Raw genomic sequence first — 15,722 nt, 5'->3', positions numbered from 1 at the left:
TACAGAAAACAGTGTAAAAGTTCTATTATATCATCCTGGGAATTAAACAAAACTGGTTTTAAATAGTTATTGGTTCTTGGTAGCGAAAATACTCACATTAACCCAGTATTCTTTACCAACACCTTAAGCAACAACAAATATAGCTTAGAATGTAATTTAACTAAACACGAGGTGAAAAATAAAGTACACCCAAGCACAGAACCCAATATAGGCCTAGACACTGAAGATGCGCTTACCTAGCCAAGTGTTACACAAGTCACGAAGGCCACACGTTATATCACCGGTTATATCATGTACCCTTGTATTTTGAAGCTGCAAAATAGTACCTAAGAAAAATTCATGACACAGCTTTCTTTGTACAATCATAAACATACAGAAACACTGAAGACGCGCTTAGCCTAGTTATTACAGCGCACGTTACATCATCAATTATATCATATATCCTTCTAGCGTGAAGCTGCAAAACACTACCTTAGCGAAACCTTGAGACACGCAGCTTTCATTATATACAAGACACCCACAGACATACAAAAATTATGCAAGGAACATAGAGTACCGTTGGAAGTGAAGTGCATTCCCCAAAAGCCACAGCAGACGAATTCCCAGCCCAGCTGACACCATTTACAGTTATCCTCATCAAGGGGTTGGTCTGCATGACACCTTCACTGGATGGCGTTGAGTGACCTCGTCAGGCCTTCCTCTGTGGGCTGTCAGGTGAACGTGAGAAGGCAGGATCCCTGGAGGCAAGCAAGCTGACGAACGCTACCCAGAACCGGTAATTAGCGGCGGAAATACCTGAGGAAAGGTGAGTCCTGACCTGTGAGCCGAGCCACCTTCCCGCCAGGTGCTGTATGGTGCTTGTGTGACGGGATTGCTTGTAATAAGGTACTTATAATCAAGGAATTGATTTAATTTAACTAAGTTGTTTATGTTCCAGTTTAAATTAGATTTTTCGGTAAAAATATAGAACCACAGGTATTCTACACATTAACCTAATTAGGTAATGCATATACCAAGGCAATTCATATTACTGGTAATGCATGTAGCTATGTCATTTATACAGTCACATGGTTAATATTATCTTCTGTGTTGTGATGTTATCAGCTGGTTTGTGGTTTCCTTCTCTATACAGTCATTAATAATGCATAACAGAACAAGAATAGCCACCAGGACCATTGCTTCTGTTTGAAATTCACGAAATGGATGTTATGCAATACCTATGAAACTAAATTTGGTAGATTTTTGCTGTCCTTGCTGCCCCCTTGAAAATTGCAGCTTCCCACCAGCCTTCAAAGGTTATTATGGGATAGGGAAAGCAATAAAGAAGATTGATAATTTTCATGATGAGTGCCAGTATCTTGCTCTATGCTTATATAGTTTCTTAGTAACATACATGTATAGGACAGAGTTCCAGTGTATTGCCTTGGTGGTTGATCATTTCCAGTTCTCACATCTCTCCAGCAAAATTCTCAGGATCAGTTATTAGGACAGAACAAGAAATAATGGATTCAAACTTGTTAAAAGTTAGATTTTATGAAGTGATAAGAAGGAATTGGTTCTTAAGTAGAACAGTAGATGCATGGAATGGACTCACTATTCAGATTGTTAATGCTGATTCATTAAGGAGCTTTGAAAGATTAGACAAAATTATTGGTAAAGATGATAGGTGGAAGTAGTATGTTTCATACAAGGACTGCCATGTGTACGCCTGACAGCTTCTTGTAGTATCCCTTATTTTCTTATGTTGTTATGAAAGTTTGGAAATTCTATCTGCATTATTTTAAGCAAGTTAGAGTAGATACTTATGCATATGTGTAAGATTGAAGGGAGTTTGGTAAAAAAATATGCAAATATTAATGGCAAGAATAATGATGGCTAATAGCAGTAAAGTATATGATGGTGTGTTCCTTGCAGAATGGTGTACAGGAACCTTGTCCGATTGGGCCTCCTTGGGGTGGGCAGTGGGGTGGTCACCTACAATTTTGATGAGCTGGAGACTGCAGGCATCGGTGCTGTGAGGTTTGGCCGGGCAGCAGTGACAGTGAGTGATAGTACAGTTTGGCTCAGTGTATAGTAGATCTATTGTTTTATTTATGAAGAATATCAGACTGTCATCAAGTTTTCATGTCTGTGTGCATTTGTATACAGTTTTCCATGAATATTTAGCCTTCCATTATCAGACATCTACTTCTTTTCTACACAGTCAGCAAATAAGTCAGTCAGCAGTATCATATTCCACTTTAGTCTGTCTATCTGTTGACCAGGTTGATAATCCTATATGGAGTGGCCCAGACACTCACACACACACACATCATTCACATTCTTAGCTTCATCGGCCCATGGTGAAATAGTCTTGTGGACCACAATACTACACCACAGGAGCTGAGGCACAGCACAGCTGGCTACATACATCTGTAGCAAGGCCCAATAGCATACACTGGTTTATCTCTGCCCCTTCATAATAAGACTATCCCCTACCCTGCACCTATTCCAATCCTGAGACCACAGGAGATGCAGGGTATTTTCTATGGAGTGTTCACACTAGTAATCAAACTTATTTCTTTGTCATTTCACACCTTTGATTGTCCATCACAGGTGACCAAGATTGTTGCTGACTACAAAAGCACCCTGTACTCTGGGAAGATCACTCCAGACTCAGAGGAATACAGTATTGCCAAGTCCCAGGTAATGATATCATGGATTGTGTTGCTTTAGGTATAATTTAGATGTGTCTCCATGTGTTTTTTTTTTTTTTTCTTCTTTTATGTTGGAGGGATGCTGGCCAAGGGCAACAAAAATCCAATAAAAAAAATGCCCACTGAAATGCCAGTCCCATAAAAGGGTCAAAGCAGTAGTCAAAAATTGATGAATAAGTGTCTTGAATCCTCCCTCTTGAAGGAATTCAAGTCATAGGAAGGTGGAAATACAGAAGCAGGCAGGGAGTTCCAGAGTTTACCAGAGAAAGGGATGAATAACTGGGAATACTGGTTAACTCTTGTATTAGAGAGGTGGACAGAATAGGGGTGAGAGAAAGAAGAAAGTCTTGTGCAGCGAGGCCACGGGAGGAGGGGAGGCATGCAGTTAGCAAGATTAGAAGAGCAGTTAGCAAGAAAATAGCGGTAGAAGACAGCTAGATATGCAACATTGCGGCGATGAGAGTGAGGCTGAAGACAGTCAGTTAGAGGAGGGGAGTTGATGAGACGAAAAGCTTTTGATTCCACCCTGTCTAGAAGAGCAGTATGATTGGAACCCCCCGGCCATGTAAAGCATACTCCATACATGGACGGATAAGGCCTTTGTACAGAGTTAGCAGCTGGGGGGTGAGAAAAACTGACAGAGACGTCTCAGAACTCCTAACTTCATAGAAGCTGTTTTAGCTAGAGATGAAATGTGAAGTTTCCAGTTCAGATTATAAGTAAAGGACAGACCGAGGATGTTCAGTGTAGAAGAGGGGGACCATTGTGTGTGAAGAAGAGGGGATAGATGTCTGAAAGGTTGTGTCAAGTTGATAGATAGAGGAATTGAGTTTTTGAGGCATTGAACAATACCAAGTTTGCTCTGCCCCAATCAGAAATTTTAGAAAGATCAGAAGTCAAGCATTCTGTGGCTTTCCTGCATGAAGTGTTTACCTCCTGAAGGGTTGGACGTCTATGAAAAGACGTGGAAAAGTGCAGGGTGGTATCATCAACGTAGGAGTGGATAGGACAAGGAGTTTAGTTTAGAAGATCATTAATGAATAATAAGAAAAGAGTGGATGACAGGACAGAACCCTGAGGAACACCACTGTTAATAGATTTAGGAGAAGAACAGTGACCGTCTACCACAGCAGCAATAGAACGGTCAGAAAGGTAACTTGAGATGAAGTTACAGAGAGAAGGATAGAAGCCGTAGGAGGGTAGTTTGGAAATCAAAGCTTTGTGCCAGACTCTATTAAAAGCTTTTGATATGTCCAAGGCAACAGCAAAAGTTTCACCAAAATCTCTAAAAGAGGATGACTAAGACTCAGTAAGGAAAGCCAGAAGATCACCAGTATAGTGGCCTTGACAGAACCCATACTGGTGATCAGATAGAAGGTTGTGAAGTGATAGATGTTTAAGAATCTTCCTGTTGAGGATAGATTCAAAAACTTTAGATAGGCAGGAAATTAAAGCAATAGGACGGTAGTTTGAGGGATTAGAACGGTCACCTTTTTAGGAACAGGCTGAATGTAGGCAAACTTCCAGCAAGAAGGAAAGGTAGATGTTAACAGACAGAGCTAAAAGAGTTTGAATAGGCAAGTTGCAAGCACGGAGGCACAGTTTCGGAGAACAATAGGAGGGACCCCATCAGGTCCATAAGCCTTCTGAGGGTTTAGGCCAGCAAGGGCATGGAAAACATCATTGCAAAGAATTTTAATAGGTAGTATGAAGTAGTCAGAGGGTGGAGGAGAGGGAGGAATAAGCCCAGAATTGTCCAAGGTAAAGTTTTTAGCAAAGGTTTGAGTGAAGAGTTCAGCTTTAGAAATAAATGTGATAGCAGTGGTGCCATCTGGTTGAAGTAAAGGAGGGAAAGAAGAAGAAGCAAAGTTATTGGAGATATTTTTGGCTAGATGCCAGAAGTCACAAGAGGAGTTAGATCTTGAAAGGTTTTGACACTTTCTGTTAATGAAGGAGTTTTTGGCTAGTTGGATAACAGACTTGGCATGGTTCTGGGCAGAAATATAAAGTGCATGAGATTCTGGTGATGGAAGGCTTAAGTACCTTTTGTGGGCCACCTCTCTATCATGTATAGCACGAGAACAAGCTGTGTTAAACCAAGGTTTAGAAGGTTTAGGTCGAGAAAAAGAGTGAGGAATGTATGCCTCTATGCCAGACACTATCACCTCTGTTATGCGCTCAGCACACAAAGACAGGTCTCTGACACGGAAGCAGTAGTCATTCCAAGGAAAATCAGCAAAATACTTCCTTAGGTCCCACCAACTAGCAGAGGCAAAACGTCAGAGGCACCTTTGCTTAGGGAGATCCTGAGGAGGGATTGGAGCGATAGGACAAGATGCAGATATGAGATTGTGATTGGAGGAGCCCAATGGAGATGAAAGGGTGACAGCATAAGCAGAAGGATTAGAGGTCAGGAAAAGGTCAAGAATGTTGGGCGTATCTCCAAGATGGTCAGGAATACAAGTAGGGTGTTACACCAATTGCTCTAGGTCGTGGAGGATACCAAAGTTGAAGGCTAGTTCACCAGGATGGTCAGTGAAGGGAGAGGAAAGCCAAAGCTGGTGGTGAACATTAAAGTCTCCAAGAATGGAGATCTCTGCAAAAGGGAAGAGTGTCAGAATGTGCTCCACTTTGGAAGTTAAGTAGTCAAAGAAATTCTCATAGTCAGAGGAGTTAGGTGAGAGGTATACAGCACAGATAAATTTAGTTTGAGAGTGACTCTGTAGTCGTAGCTAGATGGTGGAAAACTCGGAAGATTCAAGAGCATGGGCACGAGAGTAGGTTAAGTCATTGCGCACATAAACACAACATCAAGCTTTGGATTGAAAATGAGGATAGAGAAAGTAGGAGGGAACAGAAAAGGGACTACTGTCAGTTGCCTCAGACACCTGAGTTTCAGTGAGGAAAAGAAGATGAGGTTTAGAAGAGGAGAGGTGGTGTTCTACAGATTGAAAATTAGATCTTAGACCATGAATGTTGCAGAAGTTAATGAAGAAAAAGTTGACGGGGGTGTCAAAACACTTAGGGTCGTCGACAGAAATGTAGTCCGACCTGGGGACATTTATGGTCCCCTCCCCAGATGGGGACTCTGAGGCTGGTGTAGGAGTCGCCATGATGATTTTGAAATTTTTGAGTGAAGTGTGTGTGTGTGTGTTATTAAGTGTTTGTAGTTTTGTGTGGAGGAAGAGAGTTGTCTTTAGAGGGCAGGCTGTGACTGCGCCCTTGTGTTGTGAGACAAAAAGGGAAATGATCAGTGAGGTCACAGCTGATAAGTTCACAGCATCCCCTGAACAGTGCTTTAGACCTCACTGGGAGTAATTATCATTTCTGCAGGTGTCTACTGCCTACTGCCTGTGTGTACTGTGTGTAGCTATGTTTCGTGTAATGTTATATTGGAATTTCCTTCTTCAATTATAATTCAAATATTTGGCATCATTTTGTTAAAGGAAGCATGAATAAGCTTTTAGGAATCAGTAAACAGAATGGAAGGCTTCATTGCAAAGAAGGATGACTGGAGACTTAGTGTACTGCTTTGGCTACAAGTTTCAGAAATGTTTTTCTTAAAAGGAAAGGATATAAAAAAGAGATATGAGACTTAGTTTTGGAGATATTCCTTTACTTAATTAACTTATGGTTTTCCAACAGACACACCTTCGTGCTGCCCAGAAGCTGCTGGACCTCTGCTGTGTGAATGGAGGTGCCTTTGTCAAGGTGAGAAGACACTTTTTAATTACTATTACACTTTATGTTTCTTCCTTACTTTTCAATTTGCAAGTGAAGTGATGAAAGCATTACTGTGGGAGGGTCAGGAAGAAAGTAGTGGAGTTGGTAGTGAGAAAGCTTTGTCCTTCAGGTTGGCCAGCACTTGGGTTCTCTGGAGTACCTGCTGCCCCAGGAGTATGTGAACACCATGAAGGTGCTTCATTCCAAGGCCCCTGAGTCCCCCTTAGAGGATATCAAACAAGTATTGGAAGAGGAACTCAAATGCAAGGTGATTTGCATGTCCATTTTCTTTCTTTTTTTTTTCCTTTCCTCTGTAAACCAAAGGGACTGCCTTTTTTTTTTTATTTATTTATTTTTTTTATATTCTTTTAAGGATAAGTGTCTTAAAACCTGCTTCTGGAAGGAATTCATGTCATAGGAAGTGGAAATATAGAAGCAGGCAGGGAGTTCCAGAGTTTACCAGAGAAAGGGATGAATGATTGAGCATACTGGTTAACTCTTGTATTAGAGAGGTGGACAGCATAGGGGTGAAAGAAAGAAGAAAGTCTTGTGCAGCAAGGCTGTGGGAGGAGGGGAGGCATGCAGTTAGCAAGATCAGGAGAGCAGTTAGCATGAAAATAATGGTAGAAGATAGCTATAGATGCAACATGTGGTGATGAGAAAGAGGCTGAAAACAGTCAGTTAGAGAAGAGGAGTTGATGAGATGAAAACCTTTTTGATTCCATCCTGTCTAAAAGAGCAGTATGAGCAGAATCCCCAGACGTGTGAAGCATACTCCATACATGGACTGATGAGTGCCTTGTACAGAGTTAGCAGGTTGGGGGGGTGAGAAAAACTCAGAACACCTAACTTAATAGAAGCTGTTTTAGCTAGAGTGAAGTCTCCAGTTTAGATTATAAGAAAAGGACAGACTAAGGATGTTCAGTGTAGAAGAGGGTGACAGTTGAGTGTCACTGAAGAAGAGGGAATAGTTGTCTGGAAGGTTGTCTGGAAGGCATTGAACAATACCAAGTTTGCTCTGCCCCAATCAGAAATTTTAGAAAGATCAGAAGTCAGGAATTCTGTGGCTCGCCTGTGTGAACTGTTTACTTCCTGAATAGTTGGATGTCCATGAAAAGTTGTGGAAAAGTTCAGGGTGTTATCATCAGTGTAGGAGTGGGTGGGATAAGGAGTTTGGTTTAGAAGATCATTGATGAATAATAATAATAGGAAGAGAGTGGGTGACAGGACAGATCCTTGAGGAACACCACTGTTAATAGATTTAGGAGAAGAATAGTGACCATCTACCACAGCAGCAATGGAATGGTCAGAAAGGAAACTTGAGATGAAGTTACAGAGACAAGGATAGAAGCCATAGGAGGGTAGTTTGGAAATTAAAGCTTTCTGCCAGACTTTATCAAAAGCTGTCTAAGGTGACAACAAAAGTTTCACTAAAATCTCTAAAAGAGGATGACCAAGACTCAGTAAGGAAAGCCAGAAAATCACCAGTAGAGTGGCCTTGATGGAGCCCATGCTGGCGATCAGATAGAAGGTTGTGAAGTGATAGATGTTTAAGAATCTTCCTGTTGAGGATAGATTCAAAAACTTTAGATAGGCAGGAAATTAAAGCAATAGGATGGTAGTTTGAGGGATTAGAATGGTCACCCTTTTAAGGAACGGGCTGAATGTAGGCAAACTTTCAGCAAGAAGGGAGAGTAGATGTTGACAGACAGAGTTGAAAGAGTTTGACTTGGCAAGATGCAAGCACAGAGGCACAGTTTCAGAGAACAGTAGGAGGGATCCCATCAGGTCCATAAGCTTTCCGAGGGTTTAGGCCAGCAAGGGCACAGAAAACATCATTGTGAAAAATTTTGATAGATAGCATGAAGTAGTCAGAAGGTGGAGGAGAGGGAGGAACAAGCCCTGAATCGTCCATGGTAGGGTTTTTAGCAAATGTTTGAGCAAAGAGTTCAGCTTTAGAAATAGATGTGATAGCAGTGGTGCCATCTGGTTGAAATAAAGGAGGAAAAGAAGAAGCAAAGTTGTTGGATATATTTTTTGGCTAGATGCCAGAAGTCATGTGGGGAGTTAGATCCTGAAAGATTTTGTTACTTTCTATTAATGAAGGAGCTTTTGGGTAGTTGGAGAACAGACTTGGTATGTTTCCGGGCAAAAATATAAAGCGCATGAGATTCTGGTGATGGAAGGCTCAAGTGCCTTTTGTGGGCCACCTCTTTATCATGTATAGTATGAGAACAGGCTATGTTAAACCAAGGTTTAGAAGGTTTAGGTTGAGAAAAAGAGTGAGGAATGTATGCCTCCATGCCAGACACTATCACCTCTGTTATGCATTTGGCACACAGAAATGGGTCTCTGACATGGAAGCAGTAGTCTTTCCAAGGAAAATCACCAAAGTACCTCTTCAGTTCTCCCCAGCTAGCAGAGGCAAAATGCCATAGGCACCTCCACTTAGGGGGATCCTGAGGAGAGATTGAAGCGATAGGACAAGATACAAATATGAGATTGTGATTGGAGGAGCCCAATGGAGAAGAGAGGGTAACAGTGTTAGCAGAACGATTAGAGGTTAGGAAAAGGTAAAAAAATGTTGGGTGTATCTCCAAGACGGTCAGGGATACAAGTAGGGTGTTGCACCAATTGCTCTATGTCATGGAGAATAGCAAAGTTGAAGGCTAGTTCACCATGATTGTCAGCAAAGGGAGAGGAAAGCCAAAGCTGGTGGGGAACATTGAAGTCTCCAAGAATGGAGATCTCCACAAAAGGGAAGAGAGTCGGAATGTGCTCCACTTTGGAAGTTAAGTAGTCAAAGAATTTCCTATAGTCAGAGGAGTTAGATGAGAGGTATACAGCACAGATAAATTTAGTTTGAGAGTAACTCTGTAGTCGTGGCCAGATGGTGGAAAACTCGGAAGATTCAAGAGTGTGGGCATGAGAGCAGGTTAAATCGTTGCACACATAAACGCAACATCCAGCTTTGGATTGAAAATGAGGATAGAGAAAGTGGGAGGGAACAGACAAGGAGCTACTGTCAGTTGCCTCAGACACCTGTGTTTCAGTGAGGAAAAGATGTCTACTGATGTCTTGCAGCTTACCTCATGTTCTGATGTTCTTGTGTTCTTAACTGTGTGTATTATGCTGTACTTTGTTTCACAGTCATTAAATATTGCTTGTTTTAAGGTCACTTTACTTCATAGTTTTCAAGATTAAGGGGAACATAACAAATAGTTACATCATATTTGTGTACGGCTAATTATATAGATTATTTTAGCACCACTCATATGTAAGGCTACTTCTCCCCTGCTTTTTCTTTATATCTCTCATACCTTTTTTAATTGACAGTCTTTGCTATGGACATCTTTTGAATTGTTATTGTGCATCACTTTGTCATTATACATATTAGTTCATAGTTCATGGATCCTTGGAACATTTCATGAGGTCCAGGTGTTTGTGGATCACTCTTTGAGGATTATTTCTGAAGTACTATGTGCTGTTGAAGAAACAATATGTACATTGAAAATATTATGCTATTTAATAAGACATTTTGTTTCTTTATTTTAGTGTACTGTATTTCCTTATATATCTTTTCGTATTACTTACATTTTTTCTCATGTTATGTATGCATGAAAGTATTCCTCTTAATGAAAATTCTAATAGATGTTAGAATCATTCAATCCCTATATGTAGGATTTTGAAATTACTTTCATTTGTGGGAAATGCTAATATTACTGTCCCTCTTTCTCAGCCAGAGGATTTGTTTGTAGAGTTTGAGCCAATGCCACTGGGAGCTGCCTCACTGGCCCAGGTGCACCGTGCCAGACTAAAAGATGGCCGGGAGGTGGCAGTGAAGGTGCAGCACCCTCTGGTGAAGGCACATTCCAAGGTGGACATGAAGGGCATGGAGGTGAGGTATTGGCACTGGTATGAGAATCTTACTTCTTAGTATACATATTATATTGTTTGCTTTTCCCTGTCTGTCTGTCTATCTGTCTATATTTATCTGCAGTCAGTATATCAATCTGTCTAATATCTGTTGTGTCTATTTTTTTGTTTTCCTTGTCTGGTTCTCCCTGGCTGTGTCTGTCAGTTTATTTGTCTATCAGTGTATCCCTCTTATCTATTTTTTTGTGTTTTCTCTGCCTGTTTTTCCACTGGTGTATGTCTGTCTTATCTGTCAATCAGTGTATCAGTCTGTCTGGCTTTCCCTGGCAGTATGTCTGTCTATTTATCTCTCTAAATCAGTATATCAGTCTGTCCATCTAAGTGTTTTTCCTTCTTTTCTTTTCCCTTGTCTGTCTCTTTGTGTATCTATCTCAGTTTTGGTCAGTTTGTCTGTCAGTCCTGTCCAACTACACAAAAAGGAATTGTCATGAATGCAATTTTCACATGCTTCTGTCTGCATTTCATCTTTACAAACCCAAGTACTCTCACTCTCCTGTTTTCAAATGCTCTAGCATTGTCCCAAGTTCTTGAATAGTTTCCTTTTAGTTTGTGAAATATCTACCAACAATTAAAATATCACCTTAACCAACAACCATCATTAACATGTTCTTTCCTTTTGCAGCTCCTTGTTCAAGCTGTGACTATGGTTTTCCCAGAATTTGACTTTACATGGCTTGTCGAGGAGATGAAGAAGAATCTTCCTGCAGAACTAAATTTCTCCACAGAGGCCAGCAATGCTGAGAGAGTAGCAGCCCAGTTCTCCCACCTGCCATGGCTAAAGGTGGGTATGCTTCTTGCTTCACCTCACACTAATTTGTAACGTTTGTTTTATTATTGTTCCAGTTATTGCAATACTGATTCTATTATTGCCCCAGTTATTGTAATGTTGATTCTATTAATGTCCCAGTCATGATTCCTTTCCTTTTTGTCTCAGATTACTCTCACTTGGTTTATAAATATGAGTAAGTATAACAATGGTATTTAATCTTAATTTGCAGTATATTCTTTACCCCTTCCATTATGAATACTTACATACATTGCAGCTATTACTTTAAATTAAATCTTGCATCCCTCCCATTATTAATATGTATTTTTATATGCATACCCATGTATTTATATGTATATACAACACTACAGCACAGTCTTACTTTGAATGATATTTTTTCCCTTCTTTTGTTACTGCTGTTTATCTTTCTCGACAGACCATTTAATAGGTAAACTCAAGAAACTATACTGTTAAACTGTGGCTACACAGATTTTACACTCACCCATGTATTCTCAGCCAGGATGCCTTTAATCACTGCCACAGGCACAGGAACCAAGACAAATATTAGATCAAAGGACAATTCACTATACACTCAAGCACCTTTATCTCTACCCCAGATCCCAAAGGTGGAGTGGCCTCTCACTACAGAGCGAGTCTTGACCATGGAATTCTGTGAGGGAGGGCAGGTGAATGACCGTTCCTACATGCTGGCCCATGGCATCAACACCCATGATGTCTCTGAGAAGATTGGCCACCTTTACTCAGAGATGATCTTTGTCAATGGCTATGTGCACTGCGACCCCCACCCAGGCAATGTGCTGGTGCAGGCTGGGAATGGTAAGGGTGCTCAGATTGTGCTGCTGGACCATGGCCTTTACACGGTGAGTTTCTTGTCAAGGGTATAAAATTATTTTTTTTTCAATTTTCTGCTATTGCTGGTACTTAGATGATGAAAGTAAGATTTATTTCTTAAATTATTTCACATTTCATTTCAAGAAATTTGTAACAAACATTAGGGAACGTTATTTATATTTTGAAGGATGTTTTCTTGATGCTAGTAATAGATGATGAAAGATTTTGCATCATCATTGGGATTTCAACAAATTTGTAACAAACATTAGGGAAAGTTATTCATATTTTGAAAGATGTTTTCTTGATGCTAATAATAGATGATGAACGATTTTGCATCATCATTGGGAAAAACTCACATGAACCTGACTAACCTCAGTTGCCTTGGAAATATTCCTGATGACAGAAGAAAGCATTTTAGATAGAATATGAACATAAGGCTCAGCGTGCTTCCCTCCAATATTATTTTATTGTCTAAAACTTTTAAGATGTGGTACTGATTAATTTCTGTGGAATGCTTGCTGACATGATTATGAAAGTGTGTGTATGTGTGCATGTGTGAGGATCATGTTTGATATACCCATTAAAGCAGAGATGTCAGTTTGTAATACAGACAGACAGAAGTTCCCAGATAATTGACAAGCTACTCTGTATGTGCCTCTTCAAGTGTTTGTGTCAACCTTTGCTACTAGTCAGAGAACCTCAAGTTATTTATAGTACTTTGTTGTGGCCTGCCATGAAAACCAACCTTCATTCATACAGTAAAACCCCTCTCATCCGGCATTCGAGTATCCGGCAGCTTCAAGTATCCGGCACATTTTTCCCCGAGCCTTAAAATCAATAAAAAATCAATGTGTACTCATAAAATCGATTAAAATTCCCGTGCGAGGTATACTTTGTCCCCTCCCCACCAGAGCGCACTGCTTCGCGCCACCCGCGGCCCACTGCACTGTGTTTACTCAGTGACTCAGTCCCGCGTGTGCACTGTTTATCGCCTGACACCTTCATCATGCCTAAAGTTGTAGAAAAGAGGAAGCATGTTGTGCTTACACTTAAGCAGCTGATCAGATCAGCTGATCTTTGTTATGGTAAGATGTGTGAGTGTAGGGTGGTGATTGTGGACATAATTTCACTTCTATTCAAGTATCCGGCAATATTCAAGTATCCGGCATGTCGGCGGTCCCATTGATGCTGGATAAGAGGGATTTTACTGTATATCCTATCGACCATTATCCTCAGTTTTGTTTAGTCTAACCTATTATCCCAAATTTTTTAGGCTCACTTCTAGCTATCTTTCTATACATCAGGCCAGCAGTTGAGGTAGCACAGACAAAGCACCACACACTCATACACACTCATTCACACTCTTGGTCTCATTGACCTCTGGTGGAAAGGGATAGTCTTGTGGACCACATTCTGGGATAGGATTTAGGCATAGCACAGTACTTCCACAACAAGGCCCAACAGCAGACACTGGTTTCGCCCGTCCCACCATAATTCAGTTACCATCCATAAATTTACACAGACTCAGCCACTAACCCAGTTTTCTATAGTCTTATTCATCATCCCCAATTTTGCATAACCACACCTAGCATCACCAATTTTTCATAGCCTCACCTAGTATCACCAGTTTTTCATAACCACCTACCACCAATTTTCAATAACCTCACCCATCACCACCAGTTGTACATAAGACTATAAGATAATAAGGAGAGCTGCAAGAAGCCTATATAACCTCACCTGCCATCACCAGCTTTGCTCAGTCTCACCTGCCACGACTTTCCCTTGCAGAACCTGACGAATGACTTCCGTCTCACATACAGCAAGCTCTGGCTCAGCATCCTGGATGCGGACCTTGAGGCCATCCAGCAGCACGGCAACCAGCTGGGCGTGGGGGAGCTGTATGGCCTGTTTGCCTGCATGGTGACAGGCCGCTCCTGGGACTCCATATCTAAAGGCATTGATAAAAAGGCGCGCACATCTGAGGAGGTGAGAGATGCTGTTGGTACTGTGGTTGTTTCTGTTTTTGTTTTCTCTCTCTCTCTCTCTCTCTCTCTCTCTCTCTCTCTCTCTCTCTCTCTCTCTCTCTCTCTCTCTCTCTCTCTCTCTCTCTCTCTCTCTCTCTCTCTCTCTCTCTCTCTCTCTCTCTCTCTCTCTCTCTCTCTCTTGCTTATTAATTGCTTTAGTTTGAGAGATTTCTCTGAGAAATAAAATAAGAATGTAAGAAAATAAGGGAAGCTGCAAGAAACTATCAGGCATATACATGGCAGTCTCTTTATGAAACATACTATTTCCACCTGTCATTCCCATCCATAAATTTGTCTGATACATGGTTTCATTAGATATATGTTAAGCCATGTTTTTTTTTATTTATTTATTTTTTATTATTATTATGTAGGAGGGACACTGGCCAAAGGCAACAAAAATCCAATAAAAAAAAAAGCTCACTGAGATGCCAGTCCCAGAAAAGGGTTCAAAGCAGTAGTCAAAAATTAAAGGATGAGTGTCTTGAAACCTCCCTCTTGAAGGAATTCAAGTCATAGGAAGGTGGAAATACAGAAGCAAACAGGGAGTTCCAGAGTTTACCATTCTAATAATGCTGCCAGAATAAAAGAGCAGATGTAAAAGACTTATGCATCCAGTAGTCACCATGTAATCTTAGCACCAGTGAGAATATTCTTGCTTTCCTCCCCACACAGCAAGACGAGATCAAGGCAGACGCAGCAAAGTACCTCCCGGAGATCTCAGCCGTGCTAAGTCGCGTCCCTCGCCAGATGCTCCTCATCTTCAAGACCAACGACCTGCTGCGTGGCATTGAATTCTCCCTTGACACACACAAGAGGTGAGTTGGTTGAGTAACAGTCAAGTTGATCTATTTTTTGCCAGTGTTGTAAGTGTTTTGTGATGTAGTAATGGTCATGAGTCTGCTAACTTCTTATCTGATGTCTTCAGTGTTTTCTCTCAGTCTTAAAATCTCTAGTTAATGTAGTCACAGTTAAGTTAGTCTCCTATTCTTTTCCAGTGTTTTAAACATTTTGTGATGTAGTAATTATCAAGAGTCTGTTAATTCTTATTCAATATCTTAAGTGTTTTCTCTCAGTCTTAGAATCTATAATTTTTTTGGCAGTCTTCATAAGAAATCTAATGACTGATAGATTTTCTCTTAGTCTTAAAATCTATTATTGGCATGGAGTCTCTTTAAGAAATCTCACAACTTATAGAGCTTCACCATGCTAGAGGACTTAAGACTGAAAAAATGCAAGAACACAGAAGAAGTTAGTGTAGCACATTACTTGACATCATATCAGAATTATTTTTACCTCTCTCTCTCTCTCTCTCTCTCTCTCTCTCTCTCTCTCTCTCTCTCTCTCTCTCTCTCTCTCTCTCTCTCTCTCTCTCTCTCTCTCTCTCTCTCTCTCTCTCTCTCTCTCTCTCTCTCTCTCTCTCTCTCTCTCTCTCTCTCTCTCTCACATGACTGAGCATCACTTATAAATTGGTTCAGTTGGAAAGACTCATGAAGTGAGAGGAATACTCTTCTTGGTGTCTGGGAAGATGGAGTTTTTTGTTTTTGTACAATGATATGAAAGAAGTTTGTCTCTCCTGGACTTGAGGTATTGTTCTTTAGCTTGTACTTATATTTCCCTATTTTTTTTTTTTTTACTATAATATGTTTTGTTTGATTCTATCCTATTTTCTATTTAGTTTATTTTATTTTATTTCATAATTCTCTGTTTTCACTACAGTTTGTTTAA

At 40.6% G+C, this 15,722-nt stretch overlaps 1 protein-coding gene across 3 annotated transcripts in view; it reads left to right on the top strand.

Annotated features, from left to right (window-relative positions):
• The first annotated feature begins 281 nt into the window (after positions 1-281).
• LOC135105725 (aarF domain-containing protein kinase 1-like) overlaps positions 282-15,722 on the top strand; it is a 32,656-nt gene continuing 17,215 nt past the window's right edge. The window contains exons 1-10 of one of the 3 annotated variants that reach the window (XM_064014161.1): positions 282-885; positions 1,915-2,041; positions 2,596-2,685; positions 6,342-6,407; positions 6,550-6,687; positions 10,159-10,317; positions 10,978-11,136; positions 11,739-12,002; positions 13,762-13,959; positions 14,670-14,812. In XM_064014161.1, the coding sequence (XP_063870231.1) occupies positions 1,916-2,041; positions 2,596-2,685; positions 6,342-6,407; positions 6,550-6,687; positions 10,159-10,317; positions 10,978-11,136; positions 11,739-12,002; positions 13,762-13,959; positions 14,670-14,812 (1,343 nt within the window). In that variant the 5' untranslated portion in view covers positions 282-885; position 1,915. The remainder of the gene's footprint in view (positions 886-1,914; positions 2,042-2,595; positions 2,686-6,341; positions 6,408-6,549; positions 6,688-10,158; positions 10,318-10,977; positions 11,137-11,738; positions 12,003-13,761; positions 13,960-14,669; positions 14,813-15,722) is intronic. The other 2 variants (XM_064014160.1, XM_064014162.1) reach the window with 2 other exon arrangements.

Source organism: Scylla paramamosain, chromosome 12, assembly GCF_035594125.1.
Source record: "Scylla paramamosain isolate STU-SP2022 chromosome 12, ASM3559412v1, whole genome shotgun sequence".
Classification (NCBI taxonomy): Eukaryota; Metazoa; Arthropoda; class Malacostraca; order Decapoda; family Portunidae; genus Scylla; species Scylla paramamosain.
The sequence above is the reverse complement of the archived record's forward strand: the minus strand, read 5'-3'. Positions and strand labels throughout refer to the sequence as shown.